Consider the following 17242-nt stretch of genomic DNA (forward strand, 5'->3'; position numbering starts at 1 on the left):
CCGGGGACCCCCCACCAAAACACTTGCTGGGGAGAGGTTATAGAGGCAGCAAAGCTCTTTCCAGCATGATTTCAAATCCCGTCTAAGGGCTTTCAGAAGCCTGGAGAAAGTTTCGGTTTCCCAGCTGTTTCAGCTTTTTCCGCCCGCACCGCGGCGATGCGTTCGGAGCCGCCGAGGCGGCAGCGCCATCTGCTGTCTACTTTTTAAATTGCAGGATCAGATCCTCTCGGTCTCTCCAGACCTGCCCCGTGTAAAGGGAAAAAGATTAAACCAGTAAAAATAGCTTAGATCACCTGAGGTCAGGAATTCGAGACCAGCCTGGCCAACATGGTAAAACCCCTGTCTCTACTAAAAATACAAAAATTAGCCAGGCGTGGTGGCGGGCGCCTGTAATCCCAGCTGCTTGGGAGGCTGAGGCAGGAGAATCACTTGAACCCAGGAGGCAGAAGTTGCAGTGAGCCAAGATCGTGCTACTGCACTCCAGCCTGGCCACAGAGCAAGACTCCATCTAAAAAAAAAAAAAAATTTTAAATGCCGACAGCCACTGTTATGCAAAGTTCAAGGGCCTCTCTCACACTTAGCTGGGGGAGGAGTGAATACAGCCTTTCTGAAGAAAGAAAAATTAAGTAATAGCAAAATCATTAAGTGTTTATGATTCATAAATACAATTTTTGTCAACTAAAAAAATAAAATATGTAGAAGTCAAAAAAGTGTCTATGATTCAGAAATGCCACCGTTAGAAGTTGCCATAAGAGTGCACACAAAAAGGACATATGTGTCAAAGTGTTTGCAGCAGTGTTGTCCCAAATAAGGACATTTTGCAACATTGTGGGGTGGTTAAAATAACTATAGAATATGCATTAGAATACAATGAAACCATTAAACATAATGTGGAAGAATATTGTATATTATAGGGAAATGCTCATAATATATAGTGACAATTTAAAAAGCAGATTACAAAACAATATGCCAAGACATGATTTCTGCCCAAGTCTGCCCTGATGGGTGAGCTAACCAAGGTTGCTGCACTGTGAGGGCATAGGGGCTGCCCCTCAGCCCCCACCCCAGCCACTGGGCTCCTCAGGAAAGGACATGTGAGTGTTTACTGCACATCCTACAGATGAGGAGCTCACAAGGACCCTGGATGGGGGAGTCCTCTGAGGTTGCTGGAGCTGCTGCAGCCATCTTGTCACTGCCAGGGGAGAGCTCTCTCTGAGAGTGAAGGCACAGTGGAGGAAAGCAGAACTAAGAAGAGACAGAGAAAGCGAAAGTGGGAGAGAGAGAGAGATATGAGGTGACAAAGTGTGGGTCCTTGGATCCTGCTTGGTGTAAAGCTAGCCTGCTCCTGGGCTTTACAGATAATAAATTCCTTCCTCATCAGATTAACCTGGGTTTTTGTGGCTTGTAACCAAAAGGGTCTGCACGGCCCACACACAGGCTCCCAGCTCATTTCCTTTGCAATGAGTGGTAACTGGAGGCGGGCGGTGCATGGACCTGCCTTGCAAGGCTTCTCTGTTAGTGGTGCCTGAAGCCCACTCTCTCAGCTGGCACAGCCAGTGTGACACATCAGTCCGGGTGTGTCTTGGACCTACCCCCTTTCTGGGTGCAAACCAGAACTGAGGATCCCGAGGATGGTGGGGGGGTAGTTTCCTGCCTCAGGGCTGTGCTCCTGCTACCCCTTTGCCTAAAATTCTCCCCTCTCTGTGCTCCCAGGGCCAGCTCCTCTGTATGCTCTGTGATTCTTTGAACAGCGCCCCCTCTGAGAAGCCTTCCCTGACCACCTGGCTGAGGACATCATTCTGTCCCAGCTTCCGTTTGCTTTGGGAGTGGCCTCCTGACACTTCACTTCCATGAGGCAGGGACCAGTTCTGTCCTGGTGACTGCTGTATCCCCAGCTCTAGATAAGGCCTGAGACATTGTAGGAGTGCCAGGGATCTTTGGTTACTGAGAAAACGAGCAGCTAGATCAAGGTTCCCAACACCAACACGCTGGGGACATGTTGGGAGTCAACTTAGCCCTACCAGCAGGTGGAACTAGTTTTGCTGCTCCAAAACAGAGTTCTAGCTATGGGGACAGCCACTAGACAGCAGAGCTAAGGCCATGCTATGCTGAGGGGCCACAGTCTGCCCTGAACTGTGCCTCCCAGCCTGGAGCTAGTGAGGGGGCCGAATCTGGGAGCTGACAGATGGGGGCTCGGCGTGGGGACTTTTGGAGGGGAGGGCATTTTCTTGATCTTACCATGGGGACAACAGCTAGATGGGTGGGGGGGACCCACTCAAGGACATACTGCGGCTTCAGGCTTCTACGAGCCCAGAACGCTCGCTCCATCTGAGGGTCTTGATATCAGGGTGTGGCGTCAGGAGCCGGAGCCTACGGGTTGAAAGCCAAGAGTGGGCAATCAAAGCTGAAACCAGGCCCACGACTTAGGAGCTGGAGAGCACACAGGGCTGAACACTCGACTTGGGGACCAGGAAACCAGGGAGCAAAGTCTCCAGGGTGCTTGGGCAAGACCCCAGATGGTCTGCAGCAACGCACAGGCAACACGGGATGATCAGCGCTACGTGGTGAGAAACTTACCTCCTTTTGCAGGACAACATTTTCCAGTCCTTCTGAGTAAATCAAAGAGAAGTCTCAGCTTGGTGATTGCAGGTCTCTAATGCTTATTTCTCTGTCTCTGTCTCTCTCTCTTTTAACAAAAGCCTACCAGCGGCCTCAGGCTCAGGGCCTGTCTCAGGTAAAAGCGGGTTAGGGTATAATAACAGTGATCGGTTTCATTGTGTTTATTTTTATAGCTACTTTCTAATTATAGCAAGTGATTCTGAGTTTCCATTTAGGATAGTAATAGGAAGTTTCTTTTTCAAGTAAATGTGCATAAGTAAAAGGAGACTGCTCAAAGGAAACCAGCTGGTGATTGATAGAACAGGCTGTGGCATTGTTGGGCCCCAGAGGGAAGGGCAGTGTGAGCATGCAGGACGTTCTGGGAAGGCAGCTAAATGCAGTTGCTGCATGGGGGCCAGGAAGCATTTGGAGACGTGGCTGGGCACAGCTTGGCTTTTGAGCCCAAGAGAGGCCTGCTGGGGATGTGTTGAGAGCCAACCTACCCCTACCAGCAGGTGGAACTGGTTTTGCTGCTCCAAAGCAGAGTTCCAGCTATGGGGACAGCCACTAGAGAGCAGAGCTAAGGGCATTCTAGGCCAAGGGGTCACAGTCCACCCTGAACTGTGCCTCCCAGCCTGAAGCCAGAAAGCTCAGGGAGGCTAGCGGCCCTGCCCAGGCCTCAGCACTGACCCTGCACCCCCAGGCCCAGCTGGATGACCCCTAAGAGCTTCCTGGAATTTGGATGCAGGGTTATTCTGTGTGTGCTGCCTCTCAGAGCATGTCACTTTGACGTGGACATCTCGGGTCTGGTTCTGGTGCTGTCCCTGTCTCGCCACGTGACCCTGGATAAGTCATCTCTCCAGGCCTTGATTTCCCCATCTGTAAACAGAGGTGAGTGAAATGATCTTTAAAGGTGTGTCAGTCCATTTTGCATTGCTATAAAGGAATACCTGAGGTTGGGTAGCTTATAAAGAAAAGAGGGTTATTTGGCTCACAGTTGTGCAGGCTGTACAGAAGCATGGCACCAGCATTGCTTCTTGTGAAGCTTCAGGAAGCTTCCATTTATGGTGGAAGGGGAAGGGGAAGTTCGTGACTTACATGGCAAGAGAGGGAGCAAGAGCCATGTCAGGCTCTTCTAAACAACCAGCTCTCATGTAAACTAACAGAGTGAGAACTCATTCATTACCACGGGGAGGGCACCAAGCCATCCATGAGGGACCTGCCCCCATGAGCCAAACATCTCCCACCAGGCCACACCTTCAACACTGGGAGTCACATTCAGCATGAGATTTGGAGGTGACCACCATGCATCCAAACCATATCAAGGACCCATTTCGGTGAGGGGACCAGGAACATATCCCTTCCCCTCTCCTCCACATCCTTTAATGTGGGGCTCAGCAAGGAAAGTAGGGCTTGGGTCAAATTAAAGCCTGGGCTTAATTTCCTGGTCCAGTTATTAGCTGTGTGACCCTGGGCAAGTCACTTAACCCCCTCAGGTTACAATGTTACAAATGATCCCATTTTCCTCAACTGAAAAATGGGATAGGAACATGTCCCAAGCAGAGCTGGAGTGACGGTGCTATCAATGGCCCGGCAGTGCCTGGTCACACAGTAGGCCTGGGGAGCCCTGACTTTTACCGCACAGGGAGCTGCTTGCAGAGCTTGTTTTCAATTGTGGGCTTGGCAGGGAACTGCCGGCATCCCAGGGGACAGGGTCTCATGAGGATACCTAATTCCAGCTCAAAGTGGAGACCCCAGGACTCCATCACAGCCAGTGGGGGGGAGTGGCTGCTGCAGCAGGGAGGGCTTCATTGGAATGAACCCCTTTAAGCTTCAGTCCAAATGCCCAGAGTGGTTTTGCAGGTATGGTTGTGAGGCTGGCATGGTAGTCCCATCTGCAGTCCCCTGGGATGAGGCACCTGTACGGTAGAGGGCCCGGGTGGAGAGGAGAGAAGAGAAGGATGGGGATGAACCCAGGACCACAGACGGCCCAGTTCCATGGATGATTTTCACTGAGGTGCCTTCAAGTCAGTTCAACACTGGGCTTCTCAACCTTTGAGGTATGCAGGTAAGAGTCACCTGCGGCAGTGGGGGATGCTCTTGTTAAAGTGCAGACTCCGATTCAGCAGGTCTAGGGTGGGGCCTGAAATTCTGTGTTCCTAACAAGGCTCCATCTTGGGTATGGAGGTCAGGTACCCCCTCACCTCTCCTGTGGACCCAGCTTCTGAGGGGTCAGGAGAAGAATGTTCAGTCCCAGCTGCCACCACTCTAAAGTCCCCTAGAAACAAGGACTAATACAGGTGGCGTGGGAGAGGGCCCAGGCAAACAGGGAGGTGGGGTACCCCGGTGGGGCTGCAGTGGGCCCCGCGGAAAGCTTGCTGGAGGTGGGGGCCTAAGGAATTCAAGGACTTGTTCCAGGAACCCAAGGAACGAGTGGGCTCTAACTGCTGCAGCATATGGGAGATGCCAGGAGGAGCTGGCTGTGGCAGGCCATCCCAGGCCATCAGACAACTTGTAGTGGATGAAGATGCAGTGTCCATGGCCAGAAGAAACTCCCATGGATGCTCAGGCCAAGGCTGCCAGAAGCACGAGGAGGGGCAGCATTGAGTGTCATCGGGAAGAGGCAAGGTGATGGTCCTGAAGCTGCCCCATGTGGCCAGTCCCTTTTTGGGAAGCCTGAATAAATCCATTTCCTGTGCACTGTGTGGGAAGCCCGCCCCCCCCAACACCCCACACATATCATCTATCTGTGATTTTGAGATGACTTTTTTTTCACATTTCAGCACCTCTGAACTCAACAGGATCCTACACTTCTTGTAGGCCTGGCTTGATGCTGACATCCTTCAGCCCCAGGGAAGACCTAAAGATCTCCAGGTCTTGAGGCACCTGGAACACCTCCACCTGAGACCACTTTAACATGATTTCTCTGCTTGAGGGATTTTGGCCCATGCTGTGTGTATTCAGCCCTAAAACATGGGTGAGTGCCCGCTTGCAGTTCAAATTCTCAGAGGAAGTTCCCTGTACTCCACTCAGTGCCAAGTTTAGTTTGTGCAAATTTCCTTAATGTCCCCTCCCGTACAACAGGCTTATTTGGTGTTAACCCTCATATTGGGGGTCTAACTCTTCGGTTTTCCAGCTTTTTTGCTGGAATATCCCATTAAACTGTCCATGTTGGGTATTTTTTCTTTGTTAGTAAACATTTGTTGCATATTGTTGATAGCATTTTAGATTTGAAGAAATAACTGACAAAATCAATATCATCTGTTTCATCATTACAAATAGACTCATAGCTCTTTAATTTTTCCATTTAACACTTTAATTTTCCATAGGCCTAGATTTTCAAGAAGTCCAATATCTCTCACTTGAAGTGTCTTTTCCCTGGAGTAGATTGGGAGATTTGAGGGATATCTGTCCAAAGACGAGACAGTCTGTTTCTAGTTTCCCATCCAGCCTGATGGGGCGTCTACAGTTGTTACCACAAGGCGTCGCTGTTGAACAGATTCTGGTGCAGTCTAGTGCATAGCTGTCCACTTCTAGAGTGATCACTTGCTGGGCCAAGTTCTTCTCCTTAAGTGGTGTCTCACATTAAGGTTCCCAAATTACAGACTCATTAATTCACCCTAATAAGCTCATCCAAGCAGTTTAGGTCTTCAGGGGCTTCCAGCCTCCAACACACATTGGGCCAAAACCAGCCTGTACCACCAGCTCCAAGCCCTGTGTTGAATCTAGGTCATTGGTCCAGATGCCCCTTCATTCTGGGCCTGTGGTGTCCTTTCCAGACAGCAGACCTCAGTTAAGGGCATCCCAGTCCATCAGAGAGGTTCCAGGATCACAGACCCTCAAAAGGGGCAGTGTTGAGGATTCAGTCTGTTTTCTGCCCAGAGGCCCCATTAAGTATGTTGTATCACCTCCTCCCCGGGCTGTTTCTACATAACCCAGGGAAGCCATTCAGGGAACAGCTGCCTTGTGAATGAAAATCCACCCCTAGACAATGTGCTATGCCATCCCAGCCAGAAAAATTGTTGGCAACTTTCCTTGCCAAAAATGCCTGGTATCACAGAATCTTATGCCATTATTGCTTTCTGGTCCAGGGTCCTCCCACCCTTCAAAAGGATGGCATACAACTCCCACCGTTTGTGTGTGTGTGTGTGTGTGTGTGTGTGTGTGTGTGTGTGTAGAGGCTGTTCTTGAGGGCAATAGGTGAGCTTTTGTTTTGCTTTGTCAGGTCTACATGGTAAGGGGGAAGGGCTAGAATACTAAGATAGTATTAGGATAATGGATGGAAATATTTTAAAGCAATTCCAAGGTGGAAGGAACAGAGAGAAAAGCCTTGGAGCAGCTGGAGAGAACTGTCTTCAAGGAAATGGACTAAGTTTTGTCTAGAATGTGTGAGGTAAACTTCTTCTCCAGCTTCCCACAAAGACACTGGTGGGGTGGACACTGCTCTGGACGGTTTTGGCAGTTGGTTTTGTGTTTTGGAGATGAAGTGGCCCTGGCATCAAGAGGACATGGGACACAAGCAGAGGCTTCCAAGGGGTCCCAGGAGCACCTCTGTCCAATACAGATGGAGAAATTGAGGACCAGAGGAGGGGCTTGTCCAAAGTCACCCAGCGAGTTAGAGCCCCCAGTGGCTTTTCCCATTAAAAATGAACCCCAGGCCAGGGGTGGTGGCTCACACTTGTAACCCCAGTGTTTTGGGAAGCTGAGGCAGGAAGATCATTTAAGGTCAGAAGTTAGAGACCAGCCTGGGCAACAGAGAGACCCTGTCTCTACTAAAAAATTAAAAATTAGCCTGGTGTGGTGGTGTGCACCTGTAATCCCAGCTACTTGGGAGGCCGAGGCGGGAGGATTGCTTGTGCCCAGGAGTTTGAGGCTGCAGTGAGACATAATTGAGCCACTGCACTTCAGTCTGGGTGACAGAGCAAGACTGTCTCAAATAACAAAAAAGAAAAGGAAAAATAAAAAAAAAAAGAACCCCAAACAGCCCACTGTGAGCCATGGTGACCCCAAATCTCCAGCATCCCTGCGGGGTCCCAGGCCGGCTCAGTACAGGTATTCTCGCACAGTGAGCTCCTTCAGGGTGATGCCTCGGGGCGTGGGCCTCCGGAGCTGGCTCTCCTCCAGCCTCTCCTGCAGAGACACGAAGTCCTTGCCCAGCGCGTAGGCCAGGCGGACCATGGCGTCCAGCAGAGGCGCATAGTAGCGATGGCCCTCCCGGGCCTGCAGGCGCTGCAGGGCCCTCTCTCCGGCCGCGAAGGCCTCGGCGGGGCGGTCGAGGTCGCGGTGGCACAGCAGCACGGCGCACAGGGCCGGGACGGCGGCCGCAGGGCAGTGGGCGGTGAGCTTCTCCTGCAGCGGCAGCACGCGCAGCAGCAGCTCCAGGGCGCGCGGGTACTGGCCGGCCCGCAGGCAGCCGAAAGCCTCGCGCAGTTCTGGCCGCGTGAGGAAGTCCAGGAACTCCCGGGAGCGGCGCACGCAGCGGATGGCGTAGAGCAGGCCCAGGTACTCTTGCAGGGCGCGCCGACGCTCACAGATCATCTCCTCAGCGAAGTTCCCAGTCAGGTACTTCCTGGGAAACTCCACGTCTTCGATCTCCTCCCTGAACGTCTTCAGCAGCGCTTTCTGGAGCTTCGCGAAGTCGGAATAGCGCCGTTCCAGGACGGCCTTGTTGTTGTCAAAGCTCCCAGTCTGGATGACGATGATTTGGTACACCTAGGGCGCAACCAGAGAGAGCTGTGGCCACCTCCCGGCGGGGGCTGCGGCGGACGGAGCACACCCAGAGTAAAGTTAACCAGGCCGGTGTAAAGCATGCCCTGAAAACGGGCGATCCTTATATGCAATTGTTTGTTTGTTTGTTTGTTTGTTTATAGAGACAGGGTCTCGCACTGTTACCCAGGCTGGAGTACAGTGATGCGATCATACCTCACTGCAACCTTGAACTTCTGGGCTCAATTGACCTGCCCACCTGAGCCTCCTGAGTAGCTGGGACTACAGGCACACCCACTACCTGGCAGATTTTTTGATTTTTTTTAAAAGATGGGGTCTGGCTGTGTTGCCCAGGCTGGTCTCCAACTCCTGGGCTCAAGTGATCCTCCTACCTGGGCCTCCCAAAGTGCTGGGATTACAGGCATGAGCCACTGCACCTGGCCCAATTCTGTTTTAAATTGCTATTGGCATCAGCTGAGTCAACCCTGGAACAACAACACAGCAAGGTGGGGACATCTGGGAGGAGAAAGGGCAGAGGGTCCTGCCCTGCAGGCTGCTGGGGTCCCTCTTGGCTTTACTTGCTAAAACTGGGCCTCTGTTTTCTGAACTGAGATGCTGTGTTTTCCAAATGTTTCACACTTGGGAATTAGTTTTAGGTACAATATAACATCATTTAGGTACACTGGTGATGCCGTTATATGGTAAGAAGATCAATCCTTTTCAATCATCTTTCAAGAGAATCCTGATTACGGGCAATTATATATTAAGGGCAATTATAACCCATGCATCTGACTCCAGAGCCAGATTGCATGGGTTGTAATTATAGCCCTACCATGGTCTAGCTGTGTGGTTTTAGATGAGTAATTTAACCTCTCCGAGTCTCACTTTTCTCATTCATAAAACAAGGATAGGCATAGTGCCTACCTCACCCAGTGAGGATTAAATGAGTTAATGCACTGAAACCACATGGAGCTGTGCCCGGCATGCCATTGGCATTCAGTGGTAGCTATGTTATTTATCCTGGTCCCAGGTAAGTGAAGGAGAAGGATGAAGTGTGGCTCTTAGGCAGTCTTTAACATCCCTTAACACAAACTAAAATTCCATTCTAACAGGGAGAGGAGCAGCTCCCAGGCGCAGGGCTTTCCCGAAGCCACAGTAACCAGCTAGAATTTAATAACAGCACATAGCTTTCCTTGTATTGACTTTCCTTGTATCGACTTTTCTAGTATGTTACTTTTGCTTTGTGCCATGTGATATTGGTTTTCCATTTAAGGTATTTCTCTTTGAAATAAATGTGCCTCATGTTTTTAAAAAGTGATCCAATTTAAAGAAAAAAATAAGTAATAATAATTATAACGGATACAGTGATATGGCAAAATTGGTGAAGAAAGGACACAGGTGACCGACACCTGATAAGATGGGATTAAACTGGGCTATTTCCTTCTTGGGACCAAGAAATATGACTTATATGGTTCGAATCCTCACAGACCCTAGCAGGTGCTGAGCCTGAAATCTTGCTCTTTGGCCATTTTCTCCAGAAGAACGCTGTGAGTTAGTGTGTTGACCCATTTCATAGTTGGGAAACCTGAGGCTCTACAAGACTTATTCAGGGCCAGGAAGGAAGCAGAGTGAAAGAGGCTCCACCATTTCCCAATCTCTGCTTACCACAAACTTAGAGACTCTTCTCTCCTCGATGCGAGCTGAAGCGATCTCAAAGAGCAGTTTGACGTGCTTCCAGCGGCATTTCTCGTTCTGCCAGTACTGCTGAAGCTCCCGCGTGGTCATGCTGGAGTTGGAGCTCAGGCCGCTGTGTGTGTCTGGAAGGACAACACCCTTAAGGATCTGCACCCGGTCAGTGCACTTTCGAGGCATGGGCTTGGGGAGATGGCTGGGTCTATCTGAGATGGCATATCAGAACTCCTGAAGAGTATTGAATATCCCTCCCTCCCACCCCGCCATTTATGGGCCCAATTGGGGCATCAGACAGACCTCTGTGCCCAGCCTGGCAGAATCCACCCTACCACCGACAATCTCAAATAGCCCATCACCCCCAAGTGGTTTCACAGCTGTGGAATGTGGTGCGGGCACTTTGCATCGTCCACTTCTGGTCTGTAGATTGGCCATGGTGAAATCCCTGCTCTGGACAAGCAGAGACGGTGGCGTGTGTGTTTCTGTGCTCCCTGCAGCCCTGACGTCGTGACTGTCGCCACGACTCCTTGAGCACACATCAGTGGGCAGGGGAGGCAGTGATGAGGATGTTATGTTCCAGCCTCAGCGGGCTGGCCCTTCCTAACCTTCTCATCTAACTGCCCACATGCCGGGCTCTTCTCGGACATGCACTGCTCTGCTTTGCATCCAACCCTCTATTTCCACGCCTGGAAAACGAACACAGTGTTTCTTAAACCCCACTTGAGCCCTGCGCCACTCTGAGCTTCTTAAGAAGCACAAATAATTGTGCATTTTATTGCAAAGGGCATGGGTCCCAGCTCTTTTCCAGTCTACCCTTCAAGACCCAGCCCCCATGTCACTGCAAATGCCCCTTAGCATTAGAGTAAGAGCTTCCCACCTTGTTCCTACAGCTTTTTTATTTTATTTATTTCTCGTGGCACGTGTAACTATTTTTCACTGATCTGTTTCTCTACCAAACCTCAGGACTAGTGCAGTGTTTGATTTGTTCCTGTTTCTGTTTCCCCAGTGCCCTGCATAGGGCCAGGAACAGAGCAGGTATTGAATAGGGCATCTCGAAGGACTGTAAGAAAAGATTTGTTCCGGGAGATGGCACTACAGCAGATGCTGTCCATGCCCCAGGCTGGACCATGCCCTCTTGGCACCCACTTTTCCAGAACATGCCACTGGCTTCCCTGAGGGCTTTCTAGGGCCATAGCAGCAGGCCCAGGAGAGTCCCTTCTCCTATGCAGGGCAGGACTGGTAGATAACAGCCCGGCTTCCTCACCCCTAGGATAGGACAACCCAGAGATATGTTCCAGGGTCTCCCAGAAGACCCCTGCTGGGGTTGAGCTTCAGCCACCTACCGTGCCTATCTGTTCACTGATGTCCTGCCCTGGCCTCTTGCCCTTTCCTTCCATTCCCACTCCCCTGCCATGACTCCTAGGACCGTCTCCTGGATAAACAGCTTGCACTAGATCTGTGTCTCAGTGTCTGCTTTGGGATAACCCAAGTTACAAGAGCTTCCCGGGCCTCTTGCTGCATCCCCCAAAGTGACCCACATTTGTACTTTGAATGTCTTCAGACCTCTCCCCCAGACCGAGTCTCAAGCCTCAAGCCCACCTAAGTGCCCGTCAGGTCCTGGGCGCAGGAGGTCGGGGCCAGTGGCTGGTGCTTCCTGCTGGGTCCTTGCCGTGCACTGGGTTATGGGTCCCATGCAGCCAGGGCTCCCAGGGTGCTCTGGACTTGCCATGCTCCAAGGCTGCCAGAGGAACAAGAGAACAGTGAGGACCCTCCAGTTGGGGTTCCCGGTGGCTCCTGGGGTGCCTAGGAGCTGTGTCATGCCCCCTCCTGGCAGGCAGAGGGAATGACAAGGGCCCCACGGCTCAACCTTCCCCACTCTCCCAGCTGCCAGATCCCAAATCTGGGTCTGCCCCTTTGCTGGGCAGGTTACTCCAAGGCAGAGAAGACCCTTCACCTATTGTGATGATCCATGTGTTATTGAGGTGATCCTTACGTATTGCTCAGAGTTTTAAATGAGATGATTTCAAGTAAAAGTATTGGCTTTAGTGATTACTTGAAAGAAAGATGCTGGCTTGTCTAGATACTCAGTTTTATGTTACACATGCGAATGAAGTCTCAGTGTTCAAGCTGAACATGGCCACTCATGCCTGTAATCCCAGCGCTTTGGGAGGCTGGGTTAGGAGGATCACTTGAGCCCAGGAATTTGAGACCAGCCTGGGCAATGTAGTGAGACCCCGTCTCTAGAAAAAAAAAAAATTATCCAGGATGCACGCCTGTGGTCCCAGCTACTTGGGAGGCTGAGACAGGAGGATCCCTTAAGCCCAAGAGACTGAGGCTGCAGTGAGCTATGATGATGCCACTGCACTCCAGTCTGGGTGACAGAACAAGACCATCTCAAAAAGAAAAAAAGAAAGGTCAGTGTTCAGAGCAGGTAGATACTGGTATGAATCTTCTATCGATCAATCAATCAATTATCTATCTATCAGCAAAATTAACTGATAGCTTATTATACCCAATTCATACCCACCTAGGTTCTCCATAGCCCCTAATCTAGTTTAATGCTCACAAAAGTCTATCATTACCGCCACATAACAGATGAGAAAACTGAGGTCTAGTCTAAAGTCACGCAGCTGGTGAGTGTGCACAACAAGCAAAGCTGAATTTGTCTCCAGTGCTTGTGACGTGCTGGCTGTGCACTTCACACCCAACACACACTCTTGCACTAACCTGAACACTGTCTGCACTCAGGACTGTTTACATCTCCCTTTTATGATAAGGGAACTGAGACTTAGAGTTGCCAAAGATGAGGAGCTGGTGAGTGGTGGGCAGGATACAGACCCAGGCTGGGTTGACTTCAGAATTCTCTCCACCTTACTCAGGGAGGGAGAACAGGCAGCTGGGATCCGGTTTACATAATAACTCTGTCTGTGACCCGGATAAGTGGAAGGGATGACCTGGTAGCTGGCAAGTGACTCAACTTCTCTGTGCTTCTGTTTCCTATAAATTGGGGATAATAACAGAACCCACGTTCACAAGGCTGGGGTGAGGATTCAGTCAGGCAGACTCTGAAGCCTCAGCTCAGGGCCCTGTCCATCCCAGGGACTGTGTAGTACCCCTGCTTTTAGTGTCTGGTAAGTGCTAGATGTTTCCAGAAATATTTGTGAAATAAATGACTAAATTAAGGTGGATTGGAATAGAATTACAAATGTTTGAGACAACTTAGAAAAAGGGACAATTAAAACATTAGCTCGGCTGGAGGGAGTAGCTGGTATACTGGTTAGGCATGGAAATTCAAGACAAGGAAGGTGCAAATGACCTGAGGAAGCTGCCAGTGGAACATAGAGGTAGAGCTGGGACTTGAACTCTGGTCTGTTGGATTCTGGGCTCTTGGTCTGAACCCCTGGGCTGACTACGGCCTAGAGAAAGATAGAGCCAGTGCCTCCCTGGCACCCCCTGAGCACAGATGGGGGCGGGAGTCATGCATGTCCCTGAGCACAGCCAGCGCCTGTCCCTTGCTCCAGGGGTGAGAGCCCCTGGCCTGGGAGAGGGGAGGTCAGCTGGGGCCCGGAGCCTGCACTTCAGGGGGAAGTGCTTGCTGTGTCGGGTGAAAGGAACCCTGGGGCCTTCTCCGTATGGCTCTGCACAGCCATCCAGTGGGCGGCCCTCAGGGACCCTCGATCCAACCTCACCTTTTACAGATGGGCAAACAGAGGCACGGAGCAGGGGCCTGGCTGGCCCAGGGCTGCACGTTCTTGAGCATGCCATCACGGGCACCTCTCGCTTGTCTCTTGTGCCTGTCAGGGAGTCAGGGGACATCGCCTTCCATCCTGACCAACCGTGTGTCCTTAAGCAAGTGCTTTAATATCTCTAGGCTTCAGTTTCCCCACCTGATAAATGTGGCTACAAGCCCCGTCCTGTTGATAAGATGATGGATGACTAGGGGTGGGTTCCCTACATTCTGACTGGTGCCTAAGTGAGACAGTGGATGGTTTACGTGATTCTTGGTGGCTGGGATTCTTGGGGGCCCAGGGCACTCCTATGCTCAGCACTTCTGTAAAATGGGTGATGGCAAGTGGCCTTGGCCTCAGGGGCCCCAGCCTTTGCAGATCTGCTTTCATGACCAGGCAGCTGGCTCCAGGTCAGAAGCAGGGCACTATTGGCCCAGAGACCCTGTAAGACCCTAGAAATGATGCCTCGGCTTGACACTCCAGTAAAGACTGAGAAAGCTGATTATAAAACCAGGCCTTAGAATAAAATCAAATTCAGCAGCCACAGTCAGCTCCCTTAAGGTTGTCTCTTACAGGTTTCATTGGGAGTCACCCATTTAAAGAGGAGGGGGAAGGAAAGAGTTGTGCACTGGTGTATCCATGGGGCCTTGGGTAGCTTCCCATCCCTCTCCAGGCCTCAGTTTCCTCATCTGTGAAATGGGAAAGCAATCCTGTCACTCTAAAAGCTCTCTGGGGATAGCCACATAGACAGTTCCATGGCCCTTTCCTCCCCTCTCCTCACCCTCTGTAGCAAAGGTTTCTTGACTTTATAACAAAATACTAAAAGTGTTGTTGCTGTTGGCCTGGGGGCCTGTAGTTGGCCCAGGGGACAGAGCAGCTTCCCAGCCCCCTCTACCTTCCAGCCCTGTGTGCACAGACAGTCATTCTCCTCCTCCTGTCCCCAGGTGTCCTAACCACCCCCCTCTCCAAGAGCTGACTGCCAAGTCCAGTCCTTCTTCTGCTGGGCACACAGAGGCCACACTATCTTTCTGAGGGCCTGCAGAGGACTTTTGATGGGGGATGAGCCTCTAGGGGGTGAAATAAAGCACATGGCCCACTCTGGGAGACAGAGCTCCCAGGATGTTGGATGTGTGGCTGCCTCTCTTGGGGAAAGGGTGGGTACCCTCCAACAACTGGATGCTCACCTGAGAAGCCTTGCCAAAGCCAGGGGCTCCCAACCCAGTGTGTGTAAGAATCCCCTGGTGGGGTGGGGGTGGGATCCCAGGGGCTTGTTCAAGAGCAGGTTTCCTGGCTGCTAACATAGGAAAGTGCCATTGAACAGGCCTGGATTCTGCATTTTCCATGAGTCCTCTAAGGCTATGCTGAGGCAGGGGTTCCCTGACACTGTTTTTTTGAGAAACACAGGTGTGGTGACTTATTCTCCAGGCCCAAGATGGGTTGTACAAGCGCCTAGCATTTCAAAAGGAATGGAGGTGATGGAGGGTCCAGGAGCTGTCCCTTCCTCTGCCTCAGTGTGCTAAGGAGAGCTCCAGACACAGCGGCTGTCACTAACTCTTCCCCCTCCCACCCTGCCCCCAGCAGGTGCCAGGCAGGGCCCCAGGAGAAGGGGACTCAGGCCACAGCAGGCAGAGGACAGCTGAGCTTGGGATCAAATACTGACCTCCAGTCTCCAGGGCTGTGTGTGTCCAGGGGTCCGGGAGGAGTGTCATATGGCCCCTTCGAGCTCTTGGTTCTCAGCTCCGGCGACAAGCCGAGGGGCTGCCACTTTCTAAGTTCCCCGTTTGAAAACAGGAAACAGGCTGTGTGACCTGCTTCTGATCGCCCCAGCCCATTGGCTGGTGAAACATGGTATATTGAACTCAACTGCCAGCCTGCCAGCTGTACCCACCTCTTCTTCCGGGTAGCGCAGGGAAGGGCAAGGCGGTGTGGGGCCAGCCCTGTGGGATTTAGCTCAGCCTCACTTTCCCTGCTGCCTTGCAGAGGTCTGGCTGTCCTTCGAGTCCCCGTTGATCTCTGGAATTCAGGCATTAGCTCCCAGAGCCCTTTAACATTCATTATTCTACTCTATGAGCTAGGCATGATGGGGGCCGTCATGCCCCTTGAACAGATGGGAAAACCGAGGCTTGGATCACAGAGCTGGTGGGACACAGAGCCAGTGACTGACATAGAAGAGCAGTGGGGTAGAATTACAGTTCCATCTGGTGCCTTTTCTCTGAGCAAAGCTGTATCCATCACCACCAACAGAAAGTCCCAGGGAAGCGAAACCCCAGGGCAGTGGTATGATTCATGCCCACCCATCTTTGTGGCCTTGAAGGCAAGAAACAGAAATCAGACAAAAAAAAAAAAAAAATAGAACTTTGCTGGCTCGCCCAGAAGTTTGCCATGTGTTTTTTTCTAAGCCATGATTCCCTTCCTCCCTATTAGAGGCAGTCACAGTCCTGATTCAGATGGGGGTTACTTCTTGGCTTTTCCTTAGAAATTTACCACCTATGAGATCCCCAAACAATTCAGTTTCATTTTACTCATTTGTGAATCTTATATAAATTGAACCATGCATACTGTGTGTATTCTCCAGTGCCTTGCTTCTTTCATGCAACATTTATGGGTATAAGATTCACTGATGCATTTCTGTGTAGATACTTTTTTTCATTTCCATTGTTGTGTTGCTACATTATTATTATTATTTATTTTACTTTAAGTTCTGGGATACCAGTGTAGAACCTGCAGGTTTGTTACATAGGTATATATGTGCCGTGGTGGTTTGGTGTACCTATCAACCCATCATCTAGGTTTTAAGCCCTGCATGCATTAGGTATTTGTCTTAATGCTCTCCTTCCCCTTGGCCCCCACCCCTGACAGGCCCCAGCGTGTGATGTTCCCCTCCCTGTGTCCATGTGTTCTCACTGTTCAACTCCCACTTATGAGTGAGAACATGCTGTGTTTGGTTTTCTGTTGCTGCATTATTTAAATACATCACCATTTGTCATTTTTTGTTTTGTCTTTTGATGCACACTTGGGTTGTTCCTAGGATGGCCATCATGATCAATGCCACTGATGATATTCTTACACATTTATCCAAGTCCATGTACTTATCTGAGGTGAAATTGCTGGGTCTCAGAGTATAGATAGCTTCAACTGTGCTAGATTACGCCAAATATTTTCCACAGTGGCTGTGCCATTTTGTATTCCCACCAGCAGTATATGAGAATTCCAGGTGCTCCACCTTCTTACCTGCACTTGATATGGTCATTATTATAATTATTTTAAAGATGGGGTCTTGCTCTATCACCCAGGCTGGAGTGCAATGGTACCATCATAGCTGACTGCAACCTAGAACTCCTGGGCTCAAATGATCCTCCCACCTCAGCCTCCTGAGTAGCTAAGACTACAGTTATGTCACCATGCTTGGCTAATAATTTTTTTTTTTTTTTTCTGGAGGGATAGACCATCATGGCCACTATGTTGCCCAGGCTGGTCTTGAACTTCTGGCCCCAAGCAATCCTCCTGCCTTGGGCTCCCAA

The 17242-nt window shown here is 50.8% G+C and overlaps 1 protein-coding gene across 4 annotated transcripts; it reads right to left on the reverse strand.

Moving 5' to 3' along the window:
* Positions 1-2767: 2767 nt before the first annotated feature.
* On the reverse strand, positions 2768-15951 carry SNX20 (sorting nexin 20). 4 transcript variants are annotated; one of them, XM_063797823.1, is made up of 4 exons: positions 15382-15886; positions 11593-11731; positions 9970-10121; positions 2768-3477 (listed from the first exon to the last, which is right to left on the reverse strand). In XM_063797823.1, the coding sequence occupies exons 2-4, from the start codon at positions 11720-11722 to the stop codon at positions 3370-3372; spliced, it is 390 nt and encodes a 129-aa protein (XP_063653893.1). In that variant the 5' UTR covers positions 11723-11731; positions 15382-15886; the 3' UTR covers positions 2768-3369. The 4 variants fall into 4 exon arrangements, with proteins under 4 accessions (XP_063653893.1, XP_528649.3, XP_063653892.1 ...); XM_528649.8 differs by lacking the exon at positions 2768-3477 and adding an exon at positions 5861-8310 and having other exon boundaries at positions 15382-15951; XM_063797822.1 differs by lacking the exon at positions 2768-3477 and adding an exon at positions 5861-8310 and having other exon boundaries at positions 11593-12990; positions 15382-15490.
* Between the last annotated feature and the right edge of the window lie 1291 nt (positions 15952-17242).

Source organism: Pan troglodytes, chromosome 18, assembly GCF_028858775.2.
Source record: "Pan troglodytes isolate AG18354 chromosome 18, NHGRI_mPanTro3-v2.0_pri, whole genome shotgun sequence".
Classification (NCBI taxonomy): Eukaryota; Metazoa; Chordata; class Mammalia; order Primates; family Hominidae; genus Pan; species Pan troglodytes.